Source organism: Camelus bactrianus, chromosome 27, assembly GCF_048773025.1.
Source record: "Camelus bactrianus isolate YW-2024 breed Bactrian camel chromosome 27, ASM4877302v1, whole genome shotgun sequence".
Classification (NCBI taxonomy): Eukaryota; Metazoa; Chordata; class Mammalia; order Artiodactyla; family Camelidae; genus Camelus; species Camelus bactrianus.
The window spans coordinates 32,724,849-32,750,333 of NC_133565.1; the positions used below are offsets into that span (position 1 = coordinate 32,724,849).

General features: G+C 49.2%; 2 protein-coding genes across 4 annotated transcripts in view; one reads left to right on the forward strand and one right to left on the reverse strand.

Annotated features, from left to right (window-relative positions):
- The window catches only part of SCAMP5 (secretory carrier membrane protein 5), a 38,759-nt gene extending 19,163 nt beyond the window's left edge, over positions 1-19,596 (reverse strand). Inside the window, exons 1-2 of one of the 3 annotated variants that reach the window (XM_074354086.1) lie at positions 19,294-19,596; positions 16,312-16,456 (exon numbers count right to left, since the gene is read on the reverse strand). The gene's annotated coding sequence lies outside the window, so the exon portion shown is untranslated. Of the gene's footprint in view, positions 1-1,923; positions 2,002-16,311; positions 16,457-18,204; positions 18,998-19,293 lie in introns of those variants that run through there. The other 2 variants (XM_074354087.1, XM_074354085.1) reach the window with 2 other exon arrangements.
- A 472-nt stretch (positions 19,597-20,068) lies between these two features.
- On the forward strand, positions 20,069-21,579 carry RPP25 (ribonuclease P/MRP subunit p25). The gene has a single exon (XM_010955239.3). The coding sequence runs from the start codon at positions 20,249-20,251 to the stop codon at positions 20,891-20,893; it is 645 nt and encodes a 214-aa protein (XP_010953541.1). The 5' UTR covers positions 20,069-20,248; the 3' UTR covers positions 20,894-21,579.
- The last annotated feature ends 3,906 nt before the right edge of the window (positions 21,580-25,485 follow it).

Sequence of the window (25,485 nt, forward strand, 5' to 3'; positions counted from 1 at the left end):
ATATCCCACCTCATCTAGGAAGTCCTTCCAGACATCCCTGTTGTGCCTCCCACTGCTTAAATTTTGAACCAGTTATTGGGCACCAAGTACTCCCTCATTCTCACCCAATCTCTACCTCACTCCCTCCTGGATGGGGCTTCCAGGAGGGACCCAGTACAGAACAGGGCACAGAGCACAGTCAATCATGTTCTTGCTCAAGACTTGGACACCCTCCCAAGGGGTGGGAGTGGAGCAACGGATGCCCTCCAGCAATCAGGCTAAGCCCACAGCTTCTGTCACCCCTGCTGTATCACACTTCCTCCAGGAAACCTTCAGAGACTCCAGGCTGTCAGCAAGAAAGGAAGTTCTCTGTAGAGGAACTGCTGTGTGGAGGGGGCAGGGAAAGGGAGAGGAAGGCAGAGATAGTGGGGAGGAAAGGGAAAGGAAGAAGGAGAACTGATAGGGATGCTCTAAACTAGAACAAGCAGCTTCCTCAAGGGAGATCAATACTTAGTCCTATTATTTCATCCCTAGAGAAAGATGCTGGCAAAGAGATGCCCAGAGAGGGGAATCAATTTGTTCAGAAGTGGCCAGCTGGCCCGCCAGGGAAAGGGTTAAAGAAACAGCCACAGCATCCACAGCCCCTACCCAGAGCTCCCTTCCCAGGACCCTGCTAACTCTCCAAGGGTTTGCTAGACTTAAGAAGACCCTCTTTCTGTGGCCCATTCACCAGAGACAGTCCTCTCTCAGCTCTTCAGGCTCACCAAAGCCAGATCAAATCTCAACTACAGAGATCTGTGTATCCCCAAACAAAATCTCTCTCCAGTCATGCCTATGCAAGAACTATTTCCCTCTTTCAGAGGCCTGCCTCTTGGAAACAGAACAGGTAGGGCACAGGCTGCAAAATTCTCCAGACTGGCCCACCCCATGGGCACAGTCACATGGCTGGGCTCACAGGCTAGGCTCCCCAAAGGCTATGCTAAATTCCCACCTCTATGCCTTTGACCAGACCATTCCCCAGAAATGCCCTCTCCTACCTCTCCTCCCAACCAAATCTCACCACCTCCAAGAAGCTTACTATTCACTGGCTCTTGCCTCCCTTCTTCCTTATGCTCCTGGTGTCCACGGGAAAGTCCTGGCCCTCCCTAAACTCCTCAGCCTGGAGCTGGGCCATTACCGGTTTGAACGGCCTGAGTTAGCGAATTCTCAGTCCCAGACTCTACTTGGTTTCCCCAACTCCTAGATCAGGAGCTCCTAGAGGCAGGGGCAGGGATGGGTTCCCAAACATCTCACCCCCATCCTCGTGACCCACTCCTGCCAGCGTTGTAATGCGCTTCTTCCGGCGCCCCCAAAACACCACCCCAAAGCCCTGGTGGACCCCAGGGTCAAGCCAATGCACCCATCCCCTGAAGCCCTGAGGCGGCTCAGACCAGTGGGCCAAAGGTCTGCTGCCTCCGGGAGGCGGGGGTTGCAAGGGTGGGGAGTACAACCTGGGTCCACCTGCAGGCTCCTCTTGTGAGGAAAGACCAAAAGGAGGCTTCAGTCACCCCGCCTCCAGGCGCCCCCAACCCAGGCCGCGTGCACCATCCCCAGGAGGGGGAGGCCTGTTTCCAGGGGACGCCAGGTGGGCCTGGGGGTGTTGATAGAAGGCCCAAGGCCCAACTCCAGAATCCAAGGGTCTGACGTCATCTAAGACCCAGGTTCCCTCTGCTGGAGCCGGTAATGGGGATGGTGGGGGTGGGGAGGCCTGGGAGCACCCGGGACGCTCTTCCTCCGCCCCAAACAGGGAAGGTCACCTCCACTCCCCATCTCTCCAGCTCCGCCTGCCTCCTGCATCCAAAGGTGAAGCGTAGGAGGTACAAAGCTGGAGATGCGGAGACCCTTTCGCCCTGTGCCCAACTTCGCTGCAAAGCCCTTCTCTAGGCCTTTAGGCCCGGGACTTACCCGCCGCTGTCGCTCGGCAAAAGCCGCCGCGCTGCGCTGCGCTGCAACCAGCGATGCGGCGCGGAGCCGGCCACAAGCCGCTCCGGGGCTGGGGGCGGGGTGCGCGCGCGCGCGCGCCTCGGGCCAGTTTCTCGCGCGCCCGCGCCGCCCCTGCCTGCAACAGCCTCTCTCGCGAGATTCCCGCGCTTCCTCTAGGGCTGCTCTGCCTGAGCTCGCGAGAAGAAAGGCCTGGCCGCCCCCGCACCTTACAGGAGCTGTCCGAGGTGCTAAATTCCCAGGACAGCGCCCGATCAGGTGGTTTGAGGGCACCATGGGGACAAGAGCGAGGCAAAGAGGTCGAAGAAAAGACCCAGAAAAGGAGTCTGGTACCAATTACCAGAGCCTCAGCTTCCAAATCTGTAAACTGGGGAGAATAACCTTCCATGCCGGTCCCAAGAGCCGCTGAAACGAACCAAAAAGGAAGAGTGAGAGGGAGTTTGTAAGCAGGAGAGTGTGATAACTGATGAAGGCCCTTCAGATCCACAGGCCCAAAGTGACAAGTAGAGGATGAAGGATAGAAGGTCAGAGATGAGACATAAAGAAACAGAAACGACACATAGACAAGGACACACAGATACACGGAAGGACAGACATAGAAAGACAAGAAAGGAGAACCTTGAAAATAAAGACATAGAAACATGAAAAGGCAGAGATTTGGAGTGATCACAATTTGGAGAGAAAAAAGACAAGAAAAGATAGAGAAGAAAGAGCATGATAAAGTGAGAAAGAGGTAAGAAATAGAGATTGACAAGCTATGCAGAGCAATAGAAAGAGAGAGGCTTAGAAAGAGAAACAGAAAAGAAATAAAGAAAAGAGAAAGAAACTGTGATATACAGAGATGAACACTGAAAGTGAGTAGAGACCATGGTAAATGTTTAAAAACCCAGAACTAATAAGGGTTGAGAGAGACCCACTTGGAGTGATGAGGCTCGGAGTGAAAGACAGGATTTTATTGTGAGTGATGTTTATGCTGTAAACCTCCTGTGGGATATCTACAGCTTGACCCAGCCTCTGTCCTGCCAGCCAATGGCTCTTGCCCTCCACAGTACCCTCTGCCCACATCACCCTGGGCCTGGAAGGGGGCCTCAGTGGGTGGGAGACACTGTAAGGGATTCTTTGCCCAGAATAAGGGCTCTTTGTCTGACTCCAGCCTGCTGAGAGTGGGGCCTCACTCCCACAGCTGGGATAGAAAGGGGGCAGGAGTGAAGAAAGGCAGACAAGAATTAATGCAAAAGAGAGAAGAAAAAGGAGGGTGCTTCAGGGGCTGTGGAGGGTTGAGCAGAAAGCATAATCTATGCCAGTCAGGACAGAAGAGTCGTGGGCTGAAGGGCAGGACAACAGGGTTCTGCTTTTGGTCCTGTGCTTGGTCCACTCACATGGTCACTGCTGTCTATCCCTGCTTTAAGGCAAGCCTTAACTGATTTACAGAGTTGTGAGAGGACCCAATGAAATGGTGAATAGGACCCTGAGGAGGTTATCAAGCATGGCTCTACAGGAGAGATGTTAGGTGTCCATGAGGGCCCCAGGAAAGATACATGGGTTCATATGAGTCTTCAGGAGAGGTATCTGATGTTCACAATGAAGGTTCGCAGTGGAGATGTCTTGGATCCACATGGGATTTACAGGAGATATCTTGTAGTCCTACAGGATAAATGTTTGGGTTCCCATCTGATGGCCACAAATGAATTTTCCCCTATTAGGAGAATTAGAAGGGCCTCCTATTTGGCTAACAACTGAGGCAGGAAAAGTGCCCAGGTCCAAAATAAGTAAGAAGCCCATCATTGTCCCAGTGGATCGCACCTTCAGAATCTGGGTAAATAGAAGAGAACAGTGCTTCATGAGTGACAATCATTTAAACAAACTTTTATTCAACAAGCATTTGCTGGTCACCTATGAGAAGCAGCATAGTGCAGTGTTTAAGAATATGGACCTAGAAGGCAGACTGCCTTCCCCATTCCAGTTGTGTACATTTAAGCAAGGCATTCATCCTTACTGAATCTTAGTTTTCCACATATGCAAAATAAAGATGATGATAACAGTATTTATGTCTTACAGTTCCCATGAGGATGAAATGAATTAACACGTGTAGGCATATGTAACACATGGAATAGTGCATGGTACACAATATGTATTTAATAAATGTTAGCTCGTACTATGTGCCATGCTCTGGGGGCATGTCTGGGACATGTATTTCTCATGGAGAAAGGCAGGAGTGAAAAAGCTTGAGCCAAACCATACAATAACACATTAAAAGCTTCTTCTCAAACGTGATGAATATCATATCTGCTCATGTGCCACATATCAAAGCATGACCTATGGCTAATGCATGGGCAACAGGGAAACTTGCTCCCTCTAGTGGATGCAAGGCATGACAAACACTAGGGATGTTTAATCCTATAGCAGGGAGGGAGCAAATGACTGGGAACAGTAAGACAGTCACCCGTTAAGCCAGCTCCAGACTGCTGATATTTTTCTGCTCAGCTATGGCTGAATAAGGCATGTCCACCCAATGGTTTCTGCAAGAATATCTATGTTATAGGACAGTAAACAACTGGAAAGAAACGAAGACTGACATTTACTGAACCCTAAATATGTCTGAGTGAGATGCTAAGCCTCATGACTGTACTATAAAGTAAATGGTTTTATCCCCGTTTTGTAGATGAGGAAAGTGAGGTTCAGAGAGGTAAAGTGATCAAGGAAATAGAATGGATGTAACTAAGAAGAGGAAGAACAAGTATGTTTAGGATGGGTTTCCCCAGAAGCATACACTGAGATAAGGATGTGAGTACAAATGATCTATTTGAGAGAGATCCCGGGAAGCACTAGTAGAGAAATGGAGGAATTTGAAACAAACAAATAAAAGTAACCCAATTCAGGGTGCAATAATGAGCAGGTTACTACTGTGGGCAATAGTGGCTCGATCCTACTGGGGACCTCTGGGACATAGTGCAGAGTACAATGCAGTGGTCCTACCAAAAGAATGAGGAAACCAAGGGTTGAGGGCTGCTCCTGGCACTTCCAGATTTCCCTGTGTCTGAGCAAAGAAAGCCCACAGGCAGAAAATCTCAGGGGCTTACACGCTTAAGACTATAAGAATAAGAATATATGCTCTAAGACTATAAGAAGCCATCAGGAATGGCTAGATGAGCACGCGAGGGCACTATACAGTAGCATATACTACAACCAAGATCTAAATCCAAGTCCGTCTGGCTCTCAAGCCACATCATGCTGCTGTTAGTCCTATGGAAGTTTGCAACCTGGAGTTTCCTTTCTTAAGAAAGAGACTCCTGCTCCCTCAACCTTACTCCATGCTCCTGGTCTTATGAGATGCCAAGTCTCTGACACTTCTGTAAGTATGTATGCCTGATAGCATAGCACTGAGCATACAGTGATGCAAATTCTTGCCTGTAGAGCCATGGCACTGTCAGAGCAATTCATTCAGTTCACTCATTGGTGGGCAACCTAGAGCTCAGAGGGTTCACTCTAGACCTCCCTCTACAGTGCCTCTCCCCGCCACACCTCCTTCCTACAACCTCACTCCCCATGTTTGTCTTCTCTCCCCAACCAGACTGGAACCTCCCCAAGGCAACCCACAGTATGCAAGAAAATATTTTCAAGTCACATATATAATGAGACTTTCATTTGGAATATATGAAGAATTCTTACAACTCAATAATAAAAAAAAGATAATTTACTATAAAAATAAGCAAAGGATCTGAATAGAAATTCCTCCAAAGAAGATAGACAGATGGCTGATAAGCACATGAGAAAGCATGCTCAACATCATTAGTCATCAGGGAATGCAAGTCAAAACCACAATGAAATACCACTTCACATCCACTAGAATGGTTATAATCAAAAAGACAAATATTAATAAGTATTGATGGGAATGTGCAGAAATTGAAACCCTATACACTGCTGGAAGGAATGTAAAATGGTACAGCCACTTTGGAGAACAGTCTGGCAGTTTCTCAAAGAGTTAAACATAGAGTTACCATTTGACTTATCATTTCTACTCCCAGGTATATACCCAAGAGAAAGAAAAATGTATGTTCACAAAAGACTTGCAAATTCATTGCAATTTTATTCATAGTAGCTAAAAACCAGAAACAGCCATCAACAAGAGAATGAATTAAAAAAAAAAACCAAGAGAATGAATAACCAAATTATTGTATATTCAGATCTTGGAATATGAATTAACAATAAAAATGAATAAGCAACCGATAACTACAACAACATGGATAAATCTCAAAAATATTATGTTGAGAAAAATAAGCCAGACCAAAAAATGTATACTATATGATTCCACTTATATGAAGTTAAAAACCAGAAAACTTAGTGTGATAGAAGAATAGTTGTTCCTGGCTGGGGATGGAGGTAGACTGACTGAAAAGGGACAGAAAAGAAATTTCTGGGGTAGTGGAAATATTCCAGATCTTGTTTGGGATGATAGTTATAAGGTATATAAAATCATCAAAACTTACCAAACTGAAAACCTAAGATCTGTGCATTTTGTTGATTATAACTCAGGAAAGGACTGCTAGCTTTAAAAATGGGGATCCCTGGGGTAGCTTGAGTCCAGAAAACATACATCATTCCAGACCTCCAAGCTCTTGCCTATACCGGAAACCCAGGTCAGAGACCACCTCTCACTGCTTCTCTTCTACCAGCAGTGCCTCCAGTAGACCACTTGGGGGCACTCACGCCTGCTCTTGCACTTGGCATCCTCTAACACTTGCAGAGCCAATTCTCCACCAGCTATGTTGCTCTGCTGGCAGCTGGAAGTGCTGGGCATTGGGTAGCCTGCTGGCCTACACACAGCTCATTTTCATCACCATCACCTCTTGCAGGCTTGCCAGCAGCTCTGAACGTGTAAACACTCACTGCTCACGTGAGTTAGAACAGGAGTGCACTCCCCAACCTGCTCCCACTAACTGTCCAGAGAGAAAAAACACCCTTCACAAGTCCCAGCCTGGGTCTGGCCTGGTAAGCACTGACCTTGGTCGCTGGCTGAGCCCCTGGATACCAAATCCACAGAACACACTCCAGTCCTTACCTGCCTGACAATTTGGGTACATTGCAAAGCCAGTCTTGCTTTTCCTCCACAGTCTTCCTTCCCTCTCCTCAGTCCGATACCTTCTCCACTGGCAACTTTGCCCTCTGCAAAGCCCTGCGCTACCTCTGAGGTGCCCGGAGCTCCCAGAGCTCTATCTCTGGTTTGAATTCTCTTCTGCATTCCAACCCCATCTCAAACTGGGACTCCAGACATTTTCCCTATATTTGTTCCTCTGTGATCCTGCCTCTAAAAATGGCCCTATCATCAGCGAGAAGACACATTGACATCATGTACCTCCTGATAGGCGTCACTGATTTCTGTGATGTTCTTGCCCCCAAAATGCATAGCCTCAATCTAATCATGGGGAAAACATCAGACAAACCCAAATTGAGGGAAAAAATAAGTGACCAGTACTCTTCAAAAATGATTGTGTCAACCCTCAGTTATCTAAGCCAGACCCCGGGAAATTAAGTCCTATCAATTCTGCTTCAGAATCAATCCTCCTGTTTGCACCCCCACACCCACTATCCCATTTCATCGTCTCTGCAATAGTCTCCTCAAAGGTATTATATCCTCTAGTCTTTCACCACCTGACATCCTCTCAAGCCATTCTCCTCCAAGCAGTCACAGGGCTCTTAGTCATGCCACTCTCCTCCTTAGGACCCTCCTGAGGCTCCCAAACGTTCCTGTCACCCAGGACTGCTTGCAGTTCGAAGAATTCAGTTTCTCTTTTGCCTCCTTGCTTTTGCACATGCTGTTCCATCCTCTCTTCCCCTCACCTGACTCCCATCCCATCTGTTTTCCTAGAAATTTTGACTCTTCTTAGGACTGGAGCCCAGAGGACCTTCTCTAGTAGAAGCTGCTCTTTCTCCTCCCTCCAGGTACCATCAGGCCAGGTGCAGCATCCCATAGCCTGCTGGTTTCTCTCCAGCAGACACACCACACCCTGTGTCCCTCAACTTCCCACCCTCTGTCCTTCATTGTTTCTGTCAACAGCTGGGCTTCGTTCATGTTGTCCCTGTGGCTGGCTGATTTCTACTCACCCTTTGAGGGCCGCCATGAGTCGCTCCTCTGGATGGCTCCCTGGACTAGATTCCTCTGCTTGGTGCTTCTCTCTCTGCCACACAGGGCTGTTGTTACCTAGGTGCCCGATTCCTCATGAGACTGTGAGTTCCGGGGCAGGGGGGGAGGGAGCAGGTCCACCCCTGTATTGCTCACCGTCACCCCACTGCCAGTCTCAGGGAAAGGAGACCATGATCCAGCAGTGTGTTTGCGAAATGTTTAACAACTGGCTCTTTAGGGGAAGTATATATACATAAACATACACATATATTTATTATAAGTTTTAATGATATGTGTATGTAACACACAAATTAATACATAAAACCTGTTAAACAACAACTCTCCATTTCTCTCTCCTCCTCAGCTCCTGGTAACCACCATTCTACTTTCAAAATCAAAGTGAATTTGATTACTTTAAATACTTCGTGTAAGTGGGATCATACAATATTTGTCTTTTTGTGAACAGCTTTTTTTAAAACAACTATATTTTTCAAAACTTTCCAAAGCAGTAAAGTTAGTTTTCATAGAAATAATAACTCACTTTCCTTTTGCATTCATATTTCTTTGGTTTAGTTATATTTTATTAAATTATATTATTATAATAGCAAGTACAAAAGGCATAAACAGGTCTCAATACATATTGAGAATGTGTTAGTACAAGTCCTCAGAGAAGCTGACACCAAGATGAGATTAAATACACAAGACATTTATTAGGAGAAACCATCTGTTAGAGAAAATAAAGAGGGAGTCAGGTGAGCCTAGGAGAACCATCAAACCATGCTACCTGTCTGACCCTGAGTGAAAAACAGAGGGAGGAAAGGAAGTTGGGTGGAAGCATCTTAAGACTGCAGTGCAATTCCGCACTGCAAGGACAGTTTGGGGATGCCACTGGGGAGTCCTCCAGCCAAAACCACCTATCTTCCATCCATCTCCTAGGAGTGGGCCTGCTTTTATATCCCATCTGTGCTCATTCATTAGGAGCCCACAGGAAATTTGGCCTTGGCCTTGGCACAAATGCAGTGATGGGTTTCAGACTGCAGCAGCTGGGTGCCTTTGTCGATTAAGTTCCCTATAATCAGAGATGTGAGAAGCCATTCTCGCGGCCACCACAGGTAGGAACGCACAGCAGATTCTTGGTGTATAAGGTATGGATTTAGCTTGGCTACAGGTAACAGAAATCTCAAATAACAGTGACTTAAACAAGATAGGTCTTTTTATTACATAATGAGAAGTCTAGGAATAAATGAGTTGGCTCAGTGACTTTAAGATTCAGGGTAGAAATCTGCAGATTTCTCGGCCTTTCCCTCAGACTTTTGAGAGGCTTCCCAGCAACAGTCACCACGGCTTCATTGCGGGCAGCTGGAAAGAGGAAGGGCAAAGGGCCAAAGGGCAAGCCAGCTGAGTCTGTACCTCCATTTAACCAGCTTTCCAGAAAGCCCGACCCAACAATTTCCATTTATCTCTCATTGTCCTTAACTGTCACATAGTCACTCTTATTTGGCAAGGAAGTGACTCTGTAACACATTTTAGCTTTTTAACCAGGCACATTGTCTCTGCCAATAAAATCAGTGTTGTATTAGTAAGGAAGAAGGGGAGAATCAATACTGGGGAGGGTACCAGCAGCGTCTGCCACACAGTGAGCACGAACGCACTACAGAGTGGCGTGCTACCAAGTGGGTGCATTCATGGGGCCATGGGCTTTGTTCTGGGTGCTGTCTGCAGCGGCAGTGGGGAGTTTAGCTTAGCTGATGACTCAGTGCCATGGAGGTGGTGATGAGCACTGCTACTGGGCTATTTTTATTTCACTAGAATGTGAGCTCCCCCGAGCAAGAACTGTTCTTGTGTTGTTCACTGCCGTATCCCCAGCACCTACATCCATGCCTGTCACACAATAGAGACTGAGTACATATTCTGAAGGAATGAGTGATTAATAATAGTGTTTCCTGGGTATCCTTTCAACAAATTCCTATCACCTGATGTCCCCGAATGTGGAACCTGCAAAAGCCCATTGGGGACAATGCCTCCCAACAGCACCCATTCCATTCATTCTCAGCAAGTAGCTTCTCAGCAAGTTTACACCAGTGTTATGCTTCTCATTTTTGATTTCAAGGATCTGATTGTTTTATTCTTTTGTTATTATACGTAAGTTACTATGAAAATAAGAGTATTTTTATGCATATCCTTCCTCCTCCGAAATCAAATCTTTTGGATCAATTAAAACAATAGTCAACATCATACATGACTGTCCCTACAACATTTTGGTCATTCCTGTTGCCCTGGCCTTGTTTCTCCATAGGTGCAGGGGCCTCTGTGATGCTGGGCTCCTTTGTGCATCTCAACTCTTCCCTGGGTCCAGACCCTTAGCCTCCTCCCAACCCTCATCTCTGTCTGGAACTGCTGATGATCAGCTCCACAGTCCTGAATTCTGTAGCATGGAGAACAGTTTAGCCTCTTTGATTCCTACCCTCTCACACATGTTAGCCTCAGAACTGCTTTACATTCCTAAAAATTATTAACCCCGTAGAACTTTCTAAAGGTGGGTTATTTACCAATATTTACTGTATTATAATTTAAAATAGGGAAACTTTAAAAATATTTCTGTTTTCATTCATTTAAAATAACAATAATAAACTACATGTTAATATAAAAAATATATTTTAAAAAATTATATTTTCCAAAACAAACACACAAAGATAAAGTAGTGAGAAGGCATTGTTTACAGTTTTGCATGTCTCTTTAGTGTCTTGCTTAATAGAAGACAGCTGGAGTCTCATATCTGCTTCTGCATGTAATTTCTTGCAATATCACATGTCATGCAACCTTTGGAAAATTTCATTATACATTTATGAGAGAATAAGAGTGAAAAAGGCAAAAAATATCTCAGTATTGTTATAAAAAAGTTTGACTTCACAGAGCCTCCCTCCCTCCCTCTGTGCCCATGCCAAGAAAGGGTCTTAGGGACCTCCAAAGACTTCAGGATCACACATTAAGAACCACTGTTTTAGGTGGGAAGGTATAGCTCAATGGCAGAGTTCAGGCTTAGTATGCATGAGGTCCTGGATTCAATCCCGAGTTACTGCCATTAAATAAATAAATAAATAAATAAATAAATAAATAAATAAATAAATAAATAAATAAAATTTAAAAAACAACCACTGTTTTAGACCATGTCCTGGGATGGGGTTGCTGACTTTTCACAACCAAAGCCCATCATTCATTCACTCAACAAACACTGACCACTTTCTGAGTATCAGACACTGTTCTGGGTGCTGCAGATGCAGCCTAGAACAAAACAAAGTCTCTGTCCTCATGGAACCTACATTCTAGTGGGAGGAGATGGGTAACAAACACTAAAATATATATCATTATATTAGGTGATAAGTGCCTTTGCCCACTAAACCTGGGCGAAGGCTTGGTGACTTCCTCGATAAATAAACAGAATGTGGCAGAAGTGACACTGTGTGCTACCCAAGGTTAGGTCATAAAACACAATACAGTTTATGCCTGGCTCTCTCTGTCACTGGATGCTCACCCTAGAATCCAGCCGCCATGCTGTGAGGAAGCTCAAACTAATCCAAGCAGAAAGGCCACCTGGAGAGCCCACATGGCAATCTGAGGCTTCCACCTGTCAGCCAGCAAGAACCAACAGACACGCAAGTAAACAAACTTCCAGACTGGAGTCTTTCAGCCTTCGAGTCTTCCAGCTGAACCAGACATGGCAGAAAAAGAGACAAGCCACCCTCACTATGCCCTGCCTGAATTCCTGTCCCACAGAATCTGTGAGCAAAAAAAAATTATTGCTTCATAAACCTCAATTTTGGATAATTCATCAGGGAGCAGTTGGTAACTGGAACAGAGGCCTCTTAGCATCCCAAGTAGGCATTCCAAAGTACTAACTTAATTAAAACAGGCCTGATTAAAATCCTGCAATGATTTCTTAGGCTGAAAGTCAAAGCTGGTGCACTGACCAGGGTATTAAAAGAGATCTCAGCAATCATTTAACCTTCTTCCCTCCAGGTTATAACTTGGCAGCTTTGGGATTCAGCTCATGGATGGAAGCAGTCCCAAAGTAGGTTAATAAGGAGGAAGTAACAATAGCCAGGCATGGGCAGTATCTAGTATCTGACATTCTTCTCCTCCTATGAAGAGGCCACATGAACAGCAGAGAAAGCCCAGAATCATCTTGTCCTGCTACCTACCGCCTACCTCCTGCCATTAAAAGCCCCTGGTATTGAAGGATTTCCAGGTGAATTTCTTATAAGTTTCATGTAGAAGCTGCATCCATGGGCCACACTGACCTGCAGACATATGTGTTCAAGGAGAGGAGTTAGCTGACGTGGTAGGCTGCCCCTAGAGATGGCTCCCGTGACTGTATATGCATGTCAGGCTTTCCATCAAGAGCTGGAGTTTCTTTTCCTGCGCCTTGAATATGGGCTGGATGGTGTGACCAATAGAATGCAGAGGAAGTAACAATGTGTGACTTCTGGGCCTGGTCCCTATGAGGCCATGCAATCCCCACTTTCATCTTTCTGAGATCAAGCCACTCAAGAAATGGGCCCAGGCTAGAGACCATGTGGAGAGAGACCCAGCCAGCACCCCTGGCCATTCCAGCCCCCCAGCTGAGGCACCAGACATGTGTGTGAAGCCACCTTGAGTGTTCCAGCCCCGGTCAAGCTCCCAGCTGAATGCAGAAGAGTGAGTGGCCCCAGATGATGCCACGTGGAACAGAACTGCACATCTGAGTCCAGCCAAACCACAGAAGCACTAGAAATAATAAATCATTGTTATTTTTAACCACCAAGTTTTAAGGTGATTTGTTAGCCAGTGACAGTTAACTGAAACAATTGGCCACATTTAAAAACCTAAACTGTCACACAAAAATATAAACTTTGAGGCTTCTTTTTTTGAAAACACTGGACCTGAATTGCTCACTTTAACTTCAGGGAGGAATCTGAAAGATGTGCTCACAACCCTCAGTGAAGATCAGTGGGTACCACAAGACAACTGTTTCAGAGAGGGGAGGAGTCCTGCCTGTTCCCATGACTTCTCTGGAGGCAGAAATGATGGGAGCTGGTGACATCCAATCACAACTATTATCTTTCCTGAGGCAGGCTCACTGGACAGGTCATTAATCAGCAAGTATGCATAATTTCTGGGCAGAGAGTGGGTTCTCCCAGGAATTTTGCAAACAAAATATGTTCTTTACCCTTATCGAAATATATCAGATTTATCTTCTGGGACACAATGGGACAAGGTGCCTTGTGATTTACTTCAGAACAACAGAAGGCAGACAGGGTTGGTTAACTTTATCTTTTGCTTAAGAGAAGGGAAGACAGTTACTTGGTGGTGACAGGGGACCCTGATGGCCATAAAGGGGATTTGACCAAGTAGCTCCTTGAACTGGCATGAACCTCAACTCAGCCAGCTTGATTTGGGGGCTCTATTCTGGGCCAGTGGGCTGGGGGCTTGGGGTGACAGGGGTATTATGTGAAAAGAACTGTTTCTACTCTCACCACCAAGGGGAGGTGGGAAAGGGACAATTACCAGGAAGAGAGGTGGCCCAGGGAAGAGGAAACTATTTCCTGGCTTCTTCTCAGTGATCCAGATCCTAGAGCCCTCTGTAGCAACAAAATTACACTGTTCATTATAAGCCTGCCTCTGACAGGATGTGATGGGAGTAGGGAACTATGTATGTAATATTCAGAAAAGCTGACACAGCCACTCCTTATTGAAATGAAGCAGAAAATGTTAAATCACACACAAGCAGAACAAAATCACTGGGTCTGTATTCCTGCCTGTCAACAAACAGCTGGGGCCCAGCAGCTCTGGCTGCCCCATGAGGGCTGACATCCTGCTCTGCTTTTTCTTCTTTATTTTTTTTAACCCTGCCCTCCAGGTTTGCCTACAAGCTTTACTGTTCAGTAGCTGAGTCTTTGGGCAAGGGTTTTAGCCTCTATCTGCAAAGTGGGAGTGATGATTGCATGGAGGTACTAGGGGGATAACCTGAGACAATTTCAAGAGGTAAATCCTATTATCATCATCATAGTTTCCATTTTATAGTAGAAGAAACTGAGGCACAGAGAGGCTCCATAGCTTGACCAAGGGCATAGCTAGCAAGTGGCAAAGCAGGGACTCAAACCCAGGCAGTGGGGCTCCAAGCCCATACTCTTCACCACCTCTCTAGCTGCTTTTGTGCGTTAGGCAGGCATTTTGTAAGTTGTAGAAAAACTCAATGCACCCCTAAGGGATAGTTATAATCTGGGAAAGCATAAACCACGCACCTTAGCTCTGCCCCAGGTCAGAGCTGGAAGATGAAAAGCAGCCCTGGTACCCCCTCTCCCGCCTCCAGCCATGGCAGGCAAGAACCTGGCAGAGCAGAATTCTACTCTGGAGTTCCAGGACCTTCACGATGGGTAGGTAGCTATGGAGTCCTAGAACTGATGGCTTTTTGCCCTGCTTCCTCTTCCTCCTGCAGATGGTCTGGTGCCATGATTAAAAACAGACTCTGGAGCCAGACTGATTCTGGACGTGGTTCTACCTCACTTATGAAATGGGTACTGGCTACCAACTAGCACTTGTTGTATGAAATGAGTTAGTACATGTGAGTGCATAGCACAGTGTCTGGCATGTAGTAAGTGCTAAGTAAGTGTCAGCTGTCACTTGTAACTATTCCCTCATCTTCTCAGCTCTATATCTTCCTTCCACCCAAAGTTCTCCAACATCCTGATTCTTTTATTTTTGATCAATTCCCACCTTGGAATTAGGGGCATAACCTTATCTTCAGACAGCAAAGCTGATCCAAAGGTAGAAGCAATAATGGGGGAATCTCAGGCTTTACAGCAGGTTCTTGAGAAGACTTTGCGGGGGCAACCGCTCTCCTGGGAACTCTAACTTTGCCCAAGTGAGTGCCATTTTACTACACTTGCCTCTGGAATCTGGAAGGAAGACGGAGGGCTAGTGGCAGCACCTACTCTTGGGGAGTTGGAGAAGGAGCTCCGATGGCTTCTTTTATCTCTCTTTCCCTCTCCTAGAGACCTCTCTCCTCACTCATTTTAGGCCCCGCATATCCCCTCTCACCTCTGCCTCCCAGGACTCAGGTGACATGTTCTGTTGGCTAGGAAAACATTGAATTTCACACAAGGTCAATAGCTCTTGAACTAGTGAACCACTCACTGGGTCTACAATGCAAACCTGAGAGCCAGCACAGCAGGAGGAGCAGCCTGAAGGCAGAGGCTTTGCTGGTGTTGGGACCCCTGGGTCCTATCCTGGCTGGTCCAAGGGGAAAAGCAATTATGGAGGTGAAACATGGTGAGGGGGCTGGACTAGGGTGTAGACAGAGATGGGGAGCTGGGATCAGAGCACTGCCCCAGGGCCTGGGACTCAGTCTAAGGGAGGAGGTGCCTGGCCTGAGAAGGGACTCCTGTGTCACACAGAACTCTCTCCCAGGCCACGTTCTGCTCCAGACATCATTGCCTAGCAGTGTTAAGTTTACAAAGAACTTGGATAGCCATAGTGCCACTCAGCCTCCAGGAGAGCCTTATTGACTGCTCCTATGCCCAGGATCAAAGACTTGAAAACAATCTTAGAAATTTTGTCACTCATACATCCATTTAACAAGAAACAAATGAATTCAGCTCTCCTGAGTCAAGGTCTTTCCATATATTTGCCCCAATAAATTGAGTCCTGATTCCATCTCCTCCTAAATTTGCCTCCCAAATCTTCCCCTTCTGTTGTGGTTTTGAAATGTCTACAAATTCTTTGATACTGCTGTTCCCTTCAAGAAATGGAACCAAATTCCCCTTCAGAGGAGGCTGGGCCATAGGTAGTGTGGCTTCCTGCTTGCTTGCTTGCTTGCTTGCTTGCTTGCTTGCGCTCTCAATCGCTCTCTCGCTCGCTTTCTCGCTCTCTCTCTCTCTCTTCACTTGCTCTTGGAAAAGCCAGCTGCAAGTCATCAGCAGATCTATGGAGAGAGCCTGGTGAACAGGAACTGAGGCCTGTGACCAGCATGTGAGAAAGCTTGCAAGCAGATGCTCCAGACCTAGTCAATACCTTGACCACCACCTCATGAGAGGCCCTGAGCTAAAACCACCCCTATAAGCTGCTCTTGGACTTCTAGCCCTCAGAAATGGTAAGATGATGAATGTTTTTGCTTTAAGCTACTGAGTTTTGAGGTAATTTTTATGCAGCAGTAGTGACCAACACATCCCCCTGTCCCCAAAACCAACTCATACCTTTACTGGGGAGCTCCCATCATTTAGAAGCTCCTTTTCCCCTTATACTGGGGTGATGTAGAGCCGCTGTGTTCAAATATTTCCGGCTGCTGCTTTCTGGCTGTGGTACATTGGGCAAGTTACTTCTGTGCCTGAGTTTCCACATCTGTCAAACGATGATAGGAAGATTTCAAAGATTAAATCAGGGAATAGATGTTAGAGTACCTGGCCCAATGCTGGACACTTGATGGGGGCCTGATAAATCTGACCTCCCTTCGGCCCCCTCTAACTTTCTAGTTTGTGACTCCTTTGCATGCTCCCAAGCTCCTGCCTGGAGTGGCTCGAACTAGGACCGGGGACTTTAGGGGATCCCAATCCTCTTCCCACCACTGGAGACAGAGGAGGAGGAGACCTGCCCTGCACCAGGGATTTTCTTCCAGTACTGGAGAGAGACGCCACTTGTCCATGGGAGGCAGGGTGTCCTATTGGAAAGGTCTCCTAGCACAGCAGGGGCTGGTGCTGCATTGGAACCTTGGGCTACCGCCCAGCTACCCCTCCACCTCCTTTGAGGGTGAAAGGAGTCTGCTTTGCCACTCACTAGTCCCTATCATATTAGGAAAACTGCAATTTCCAAGGCTTTGCCCATTTCTTTTGCTTTCACCAGCTTTCTTCCCCCATCTCCCTTTAAAATTTTAAAAAATTTATTCTAATCACAAAAAAAAAAATGGAAAACAACAACAGCCAACATTTCCTGAGAACCTACCAGCCAAGGTTCTAAGACTGTTGTTACATGTCTCACAACCACTTTATGAGGCAGGTTCCTGTATTAGCCCCATTTTACAGCTGAGAAAACCAAGGCATAAGGGTTAAGTAAATTGCCCAAAGTCACAAAGAGGCGAAAAGAAGCTAATGAAGCTCAGGCTTCAGGGTCAGGACCTCACTTACACAGGCCATTTCAAAATTCTGGTCTTAATTTTGTATTCATATTTAGTAGTTCTTTCCTGAGAGAGTCCCACAAAAACTGGATGCGGCTTCAGAGGTAACAGATGCAGTGTGCTGTTTTCTTGCAGACAGTTTAAAAATACATTTACATCTATAAAAACAGATACACGGAAATACATTCCCCTCTCCCTTATTAAAAATACTCGTGGCCCTGCCTTATGGATCGCTGGTACTCGGTGTTTTTTTCTCTTTTCTTTTTTTTAAAGTCTTGACTGTCTTTCTACTTTTCTAACTGTCACGGAGTGTGAGCCTCAGACGCTCAAGTTTATTTATTCATCTTCCCAGAGTTGAGCCCTCTTCTCCCCTCCCAACCGCGTTTGCGGGTCTCTAGGATTCCTCCCTGCCTCCCCCACGTATCCTCCCTTCGCCCCGCTCCTCATCCCGGTTTCCTCTCTCACAGCGCCCCCTTCCCCGGCTATCCAAGCCCCCATCCCAGGCTTGGGTATTTCTCCCTTTCTGCCCCGGTACTTCACCGTCCACCTCCATGGGCCCCTTTCTAGCCCTCGCATCCAGCCTGCCAAACTCGCTACCCTCATTCACAGTTCCCCCCTCGAGTCTTTCCGCCCCCCACCCACGCTCCAGCTCCCCACCCTGCCCTTCCACTCCGCCGCGCGGCAGGAGCGCACAGCCGGCGGGCTACGACGCGCGCTGACAGTGTAATGAATGGCTTCAGCTGTAATTAGCGACCCGGCGGCTAATCATGATGTATATTTACATTTTAAGTGCTGCGGAGGGAGCTGGAAAGGGGAGGGAAGGGGCGGTAGGGGATGCGGGCCTTTTCCATGGTCTCCCTTCACTGACTGGGGAGCGAAGTGAATCGAGTCTTCCTACAGCTGGTGGCAGTGGAGGGGGATGGGGGTGCGGCGCCTTCCAGGGCCCACCCAGACAGACACAGAACAGCCTCATCCTCACCCTGCTTAAACGCGTAGCTCCCAGGCCCCTTCCGCCAAATTGCAGACCCCTGAGTAATCCCCTCCAAGTGAACGTTCAGCCTAGGCTTGCATACCCCCGTGGATGGAGAGCTCGCTTCTTCCCTAACCAGTCCGTTCCAACAAAGATTCTAGCCGTTCGGAGACTTTTTCTCAGGTCTAGCGAAATGGATGCCCTTTAAGTTCTACAACTGCCTCAGTCTTACAGAGCCTGAGGTTCTCCGCGCCCCGCCACGCCCTGCAGACTGTTGTGTCCTCTCCAAGCTGCTGTGCCTCCGACTCCTACGGCTATTCCTCATGGGGCCCGTGGGAGCTGGGGCGGGGGGCGAAGTACAGGATCTGAGCGGAACGCGCCCTCGAAGGCCCCTGATAGCAGCGTGAGGGAAGGAGATCTGAGAGGGGGTAGGTCATTCACACTTGGGGCTCAAAGGTCCACTTGTTCCAGTCACTCCCAAGGGGCGGTAATAGGGTCAGCCCCGGGTTCCAAACATGCTGAGGGGACGAAAACGCGAGGAGAGAGAGTGGGACCCCGGCAAGCCCAGCTCAAGACTGGGGCCCACCTCCTTCAGTCACTGTTTTGCCCCCAGCACTTTAAGGGTTTCCCGCCCGCAGCAGCAGTCTGTGCTCCTTCCCGCCACGCCCCGTCTTACTCCCGCCCGGATCAGGTCGGCCCACTCTCAGCACTGTGCGTGTGCGAGTAGGGTGGAAAGATGAAAGGCAAGGCCCCAGGGCAGTTCTAGGGAGGGTCCAGCTTCTTCTCAAACCCCCTCCTGCCCATTAGCAGTTCTTCACCCACAACCTCACCTCTCTATCTTCACCGTTCATCTCTCCTAGCAAGAGATCTGGGGTCACTCCCTGGGTCTTGCAGAGTTCCCGGGGAGGGGCACCCAGTAACTGCATAACACCCCGAGGCTTCAACTTCCCACCTTCCTTCCTCCTCAAAACCTGCCTTCACCCAGTCTCCTTTTTAATAAAGAACCCCACTGGGTCCCAGGGAGCCAGGCTGACTGACAACAAATTCCATCTGGGAAGAAGAGGGATCCACGTTAGGAGGCAACAATTTCTGGCTTACCCTAAAGCATGCAGCTCTAATAGTAGACTTTCAGGCATGGATGGAGGGAGCTTAATTCCCCTTGAGAAGGGGTCCCCTTGTTCTCATCCCATTTATCTCATGGAACAGCCTGGCCCAAAGCCTCAGTCTCCACACCCCAGGGGTGTGCGGGCGTCCGGGAGCCTCCAGCTTCAGTCAGTCGCCGCGAGGCTGAGACCTCAGTCTCCGACTGCCCGGCAAAGACCACGCGGCGACGTAGTTGTCCGAGGGCAGGCGCGGAACACAGCGGGAGCCAGCGCCTCCCGCACTCTGCTGACCGTGCACAGGCTGTCCTTGAGACGGGAATATCGGCTCCGGGGCGGAAGGGACAAAAGGAGGGGGTTGTTCCTCCGAAGAGTGGGAGAAAGAGGCCCCAGCCCCCAGCAGGCCGCTGGGAGATCTCTCATTAGGAGGGGACAACGGGCGGCCTTCAGTTGAAACGCGGAAGTGTTCGGGGAACAGGCTGGAAACGGCTTTTGCCCCGCAAACGCAGTTTTTATTTAGCTTGCCCGTTTCTGAGGATTGGCTCGGGAAGGGCTGATGACGATTATAGGGAAACTTCGCCTGACAAGTCACCCCCTGGCACTGCCATCGACCCCCACGGTGTGCGCGGCTCCCTCGCCCCTGAAGCGGAGGACAAGACTGGACGCGAGAGGCGGGTGAGGCAAGGACAAGGGCGGGCCGGGCCGAGTTAGGGGCGGGGCCTGGCGGTAGGGGCGGGGCTCCCAGGCTCCCAGGCGGGGCCTCCTCTGAAGGCGCGGAGCACTCGGCTCCGAGAGCGCGGAGTAGAGCAGCGCCCACTAGAGAGAAGTGGAAGACGAAGATCGCACGGTCCCAGCCCGCCTGCCAGCGTCCACGCCGCTCCCACACCCTTACCCCTGCCGGCCCTTGCCGGACGCGACTGGCGGCCATGCAGCCCCGGGGCTGAGGCGGCCCCATGGCGAAACCCACGTCCCCGCGGTCCCGGCAACGACGGCGCATGGAGAACTTCCGTAAGGTGCGCTCCGAGGAGGCGCCGGTGGGGAGCGGGGACGAGGGAGGCGGCCCAGGCTCCGGCCCCTTCGCGGACCTGGCGCCGGACGCCGTGCACATGCGGGTCAAGGAGGGCAGCAAGATCCGGAACCTGCTGGCCTTCGCCACCACCAGCATGGCGCAGCCAGCCACGCGCGCCATCGTCTTCAGCGGCTGTGGTCGGGCCACCACCAAAACCGTCACGTGCGCCGAGATCCTCAAGCGCCGCCTGGCGGGCCTGCATCAGGTCACGCGGCTGCGCTACCGGAGCGTGCGTGAGGTATGGCAGAGCCTCCAGCCGGAGCCCACGCCGGGTCAGAAGCCTGACGAACCAGCCGCCAGTCTCAGTGTACTTAAGAACGTGCCCAGCCTCGCCATCCTACTTTCCAAGGATGCGCTGGATCCGGGCCAACCCGGCTACCAGCCCCCGAACCCCTATCCTGGCCCCTCGTCCCAGCCAACAGCGCCGACGACATCCAAGAGGAGTCTAGGGGAACCCGCAGCTGGAGAAGGCTGCGCAAAGAGGTCACAACCTGAACCAGGTGCTGCGGAAGAGGACCGGACGGCCTGAGAACTGCGGCCTCTGAGCCACCTAGGCAGGCTCGATCCTACTTCCAGAGCATCCACCTTGACACACACCTTCAGCCTTTCATGACTTGGTACTCTGGAGCCCACAGCCTGAACTCAGCTCTTCTGACTGGCCGCATGGACCCCAAGGCGACAAGAGAGGGACCCCAAGGAAGTTTCGTGGTGTGGTTGCTCCCCCACCTGTGTTGCCTGATGACACAGAACTCCACCTTCAGCTTTTCGGAACCATAGGGGACCTTCTTCCAGGAGGGAATGGTGGGCAGCAGCACTCTTGAGCCTTGCTCAGGACCCCCAAGGGTAAAGGCACCCAGGATTCACGAGGGGGGGCCTGGAGTGTGGAAGCTGAGGAGAGCTCTTGGAATCGTTCCACCGGTGTTGGTTGAGGGCAAGGGTTCAGAAACCACTGCTGGAAGGCAGAGGATTCTGAATTGTTGGGGGGGGGGGATGGCTTATTCTGCCCTTCACCGTAGGACAGTTTCCTTTCTAGTTTTCCATTCCCTGCTTTTAAGGAGCATCCTGAGATCGTGGTGGCAGGGGCATTTCCATGGGCTCTAGCTCTTTCAACATCCCCCTTTCCCCATGCTGGCCCAGAGGGAGAGACACAGGACAGAACTCTCCATGCCTCCTCCCCTGAGCAGTCTTGCTTCCAATAAAACAAACACAAAAATGGCTCTGTCCCCAGGTTTTTTTCCTAACCACTTGCCTGTACAGAGACTGCTCTGGCCTGCCCCCTTGTGTCTCAGTCCTCTCCAGCCTGGAATTCTTAGCCTTTGGAGTCCTCAGGGTCAGAAACCAGACAGCTTCAAAATGGTGCAGGGAGCACGCTGCCAAGTCCCTGGCTTCTCCCTTTCTCAGCCCTCCCTGGCTGGCTATAGCCTCGGGGGCTTGTGGCCAGAAAGAGACCTTTGTCTGCTTATGCATTACCGCTGAGGGAAGAGAGCAGCACATTGCTTTTCTAGAAGGGGAAGGAAAACGAGCATCAGTGAACTCTCCTAGGGGTCACTGCCAAGGGTGGCAGACCCTACTGGGGTCCCTAAACCTGCAACCTCCTGCCTATAGACAGCCTTATCCAGAAGGCTGGCACAGAGCACCGCCTCCCCATGGATAGGATCTCCCCTTCACTGCTCTCTCTGAGAAAGGACAACACACCCTTGGGAGAGGGGGAGGGAGGAGAGAGACTAAGCACAAATCCACTGCTGGAAATTACTATTCAGCAGAGAAGCTGAAACTTGGGCTGTGAATCACTGCAGCCTCCCTGATAAGCTGCTGCCTCTAGCCCTGCACAGCTGTCTGTTGAGAGATAACGGCCTTATAAGCCTTTCTGCCAAACTCCAAATCAGGTGGGGGTGGTGGGCAGAGTGCTGTGTGCTGGAAGAACTCTAGCTGTGGAGGCGGGGGTAGGCACAGAGATCCAGGATCTCAGAAGCAGACCCTGCCCCATGCACACTTGACAGCACCCTTGGAAAGGAGGAGATGGGGAAGAATGTAAGTCACTTTACAGGCGGAAACCTGAAATAAATCCTTCTGCTGGTGACAAGAGGTAGGTTTCCGCAGCTGACAGAAGGGGCACTTCAGGGAGTCCACCCCCATCTCTGCTTGAGCTTTGGATCGGTGAGCGCTGTCATACAGGCTCTGGCACTAGTTGCCCTCCCCAATTTCTTGTTCTTGATGAGTCCCTGGGGGAGGGCCAAGGGGTTTGAGTGTGCTTGTCTGACCTCTCAGGATGGCCCAAGAAGTGTGGAGAGAATGTAAACTATCCTGACAACTAAGGTGCCCTGGGCTGGTCCTGGGCTTCTGCATCCAAAGTAAATGATAAAATTTGGAAAAGGTCCTGTACAGTAGAATCTTAAGAGAGACTGGTCTTTTTTTTTTTTTTAACATTTTTTTTTATTGAGTTATAGTCATTTTACAATGTTGTGTCAAATTCCAGTGTAGAGCACAATTTTTCAGTTATACATGAACATATATATATTCATTGTCACTTTTTTTTTTTGCTGTGAGCTACCATAAGATCTTGTATATATTTCCCTGTGCTATACAGTATAATCTTGTTTAACTATTCTACATTTTGAAATCCCAGTCTGTCCCTTCCCACCCCCCGCCCCCTTGGTAACCACAAGTTTGTATTCTATGTCTATGAGTCTGCTTCTGTTTTGTATTTATGTTTTGTGTTTTTTTTTAGATTCCACATACGAGCAATCTCGTATGGTATTTTTCTTTCTGTTTCTGGCTTACTTCACTTAGAATGACATTCTCCAGCAACATCCGTGTTGCTGCAAATGGCGTTATGCTGTCAGTTGTTATGGCTGAATAGTATTCCATTGTATAAATATACCACATCTTCTTTATCCAGCCATCTGTTGATGGACATTTAGGCTGTTTCTATGTCTTGGCTATTGTAAATAGTGCTCTATGAACATTGGGGTGCAGGTGTCATTTTGAAGAAGGATTCCTTCTGGATACATGCCCAGGAGCGGGATTCCTGGGTTATATGGTACGTCTATTCCTAGTCTTTTGAGGAATCTCCATACTGTTTTCCACAGTGGCTGCACCAAACTGCATTCCCATCAGCAGTGTAGGAGGGTTCCCTTTTCTCCACAGCCTTAAGAGAGACTAGTCTTGATTCTGAAAAAGGGCCAATTTTCTAAGACCACAAGTGTCTGAAGTCCTGATCACTAAGACTGTGCAAGCAGAGATTGTCAGGGGAGGCCACACCCTTCTCTTTTGATGCCTTGGGTCAGGTAAGTCCCCTTCCAGCCTAGAAACATCCTGCAGCGTGAGGAGGTGAGGGGCATGTTGTTTCCCCACCTGCAGAACGTTAACCTGCCTGCGTTGTGGGCTGAGTTTCTGCCGCCCACGCTAGAAAGCAGGTTATGAAACTGACTTTCTTTTCTGCACCCCTGCTCTACCCTAGCAGCTTCAGTTCCCAGGATTTTGATAGGTGCTCATGGGAGCCAATGGAACTCATCATCCATGAGCACCCCAACCCTGCCTTACCATCCTCTGGCCCTGCTAACCCAAGATAGGCTCCAAAGGAAGAAGACAGATATCCTGTACATCCCCACCCACAAGGCTGAAGTGGGAACCTGAGAAGTGCTGGAATAAGGTGGGAGGGGCTAGGGGAGCACCTCAGAGCTGGCTCACTTCAGGAGCTAACTCGTGGCAGTATGGGACGGAATGGGAACCCCCTCCACCATGAGATCCCACCTTCCCAATAGTGGCCTCTATCCAAGCACCTGCCTTGGGCACTTCCAGGCTAGAAGTGGCAGTGAAAGCTCACACCCACAAAACTGTCAGGTCACACAGTCAAAATCCATTTGGGGACATAAATGTATACAATCCAAGGCCAGAGCTTGAGGTCAGATGGGCAGTGGACCCCAGTTGGCCCTTGAGGGACTCCAATGTTGCACCAGGTCTAGGTACAGGGTGGGGCTAAGGGGAAGAGTCACAAGATAATCAGACATTGTTTCTACCTCAAGGATGTCCAGTCTGTAGAGGAGAGAAAGAAAAGAAAGTGACAGCATAAGGCAGTGATAGTGGAAGAAGGTGGGGGTTCTGAGAAGAGGCACCTAATTCACTCACAGGTACTGATGGAGCTGGTTCCTCAAAGACCAGGAGGAGTTAGTCAGCTAAACAAGTCTGGACAAGGAATTCCAGGCAGAGCACAGAGAGATGATGCTGCATCTGGTGAGAGGCAGGTGGGACTGGAGCACCAGGTGGGACCTAGGTCACAAGGAGCCTCCCTGAAGGAAGTGAGGGGCCAATGGAAGCCAGGCAGTGCCCCAGTCTGTTTGGTGTTTGAGAAGGATCCCTCGGACACCAGCAGGGGATTTTAAGGGGCCTGACTACATTCAGGACACTACGGAGAGGTAGGAGTGGGGTAATGGCAGTGGGGACAGATTTGCGAGCTACCCAGACTAGGTAGGATTCCACTGCCATTACAGCCAGGACAAGGAGGGCTTCTCCTTGGGCACTAACCCTAGCTTGGTCAGGACTTAGCCTGCATTCCTGACATCACAGGTGTCATGCTATGCAAGGACCAAACAACAGATGGATCTGGAGTAGGGTATAGGGGGTGGGGTCCACAGCTTCAAATTGGTGAAGGTTTTAGAAGCTTTTGTCCACTGGCCATGAATCTGCCAGGGAACGTTCACTGCACAGTTGGGGGAAGACCTGGGTCAGACACACTCCCACCTGCCACACGCACCTCCTGCACACACTCCCTTCATCTCCTGGCCCCCACTCTATTAGTTGTTTTGGATCATTGCTATGCACACGTTGGCCACTAGGGACTCTCTAGTCCCCTCAAATTCACTGAGATGTTGAAATACCTACAGGTCTTCCAGTGACAGGGGTAACTGAAGGAAGGGGAGAGGAAGGAGAGGAGGGAGAGTGGGAGGGAGGAAGGAAGGAAGCAAGGAAGGAAATATAGCCACAGGAAGGTCTCCTTGGTGACACCAGGTTTCTTCCTGTCAGAGCACGGATCTTAGTTTATAATTGTGCCCTCATTAGTGTGAACCTCTGGTTGTCAGTCACCCCAATAAACCAGAAGCCATGATTGAATGGATCTTGCCT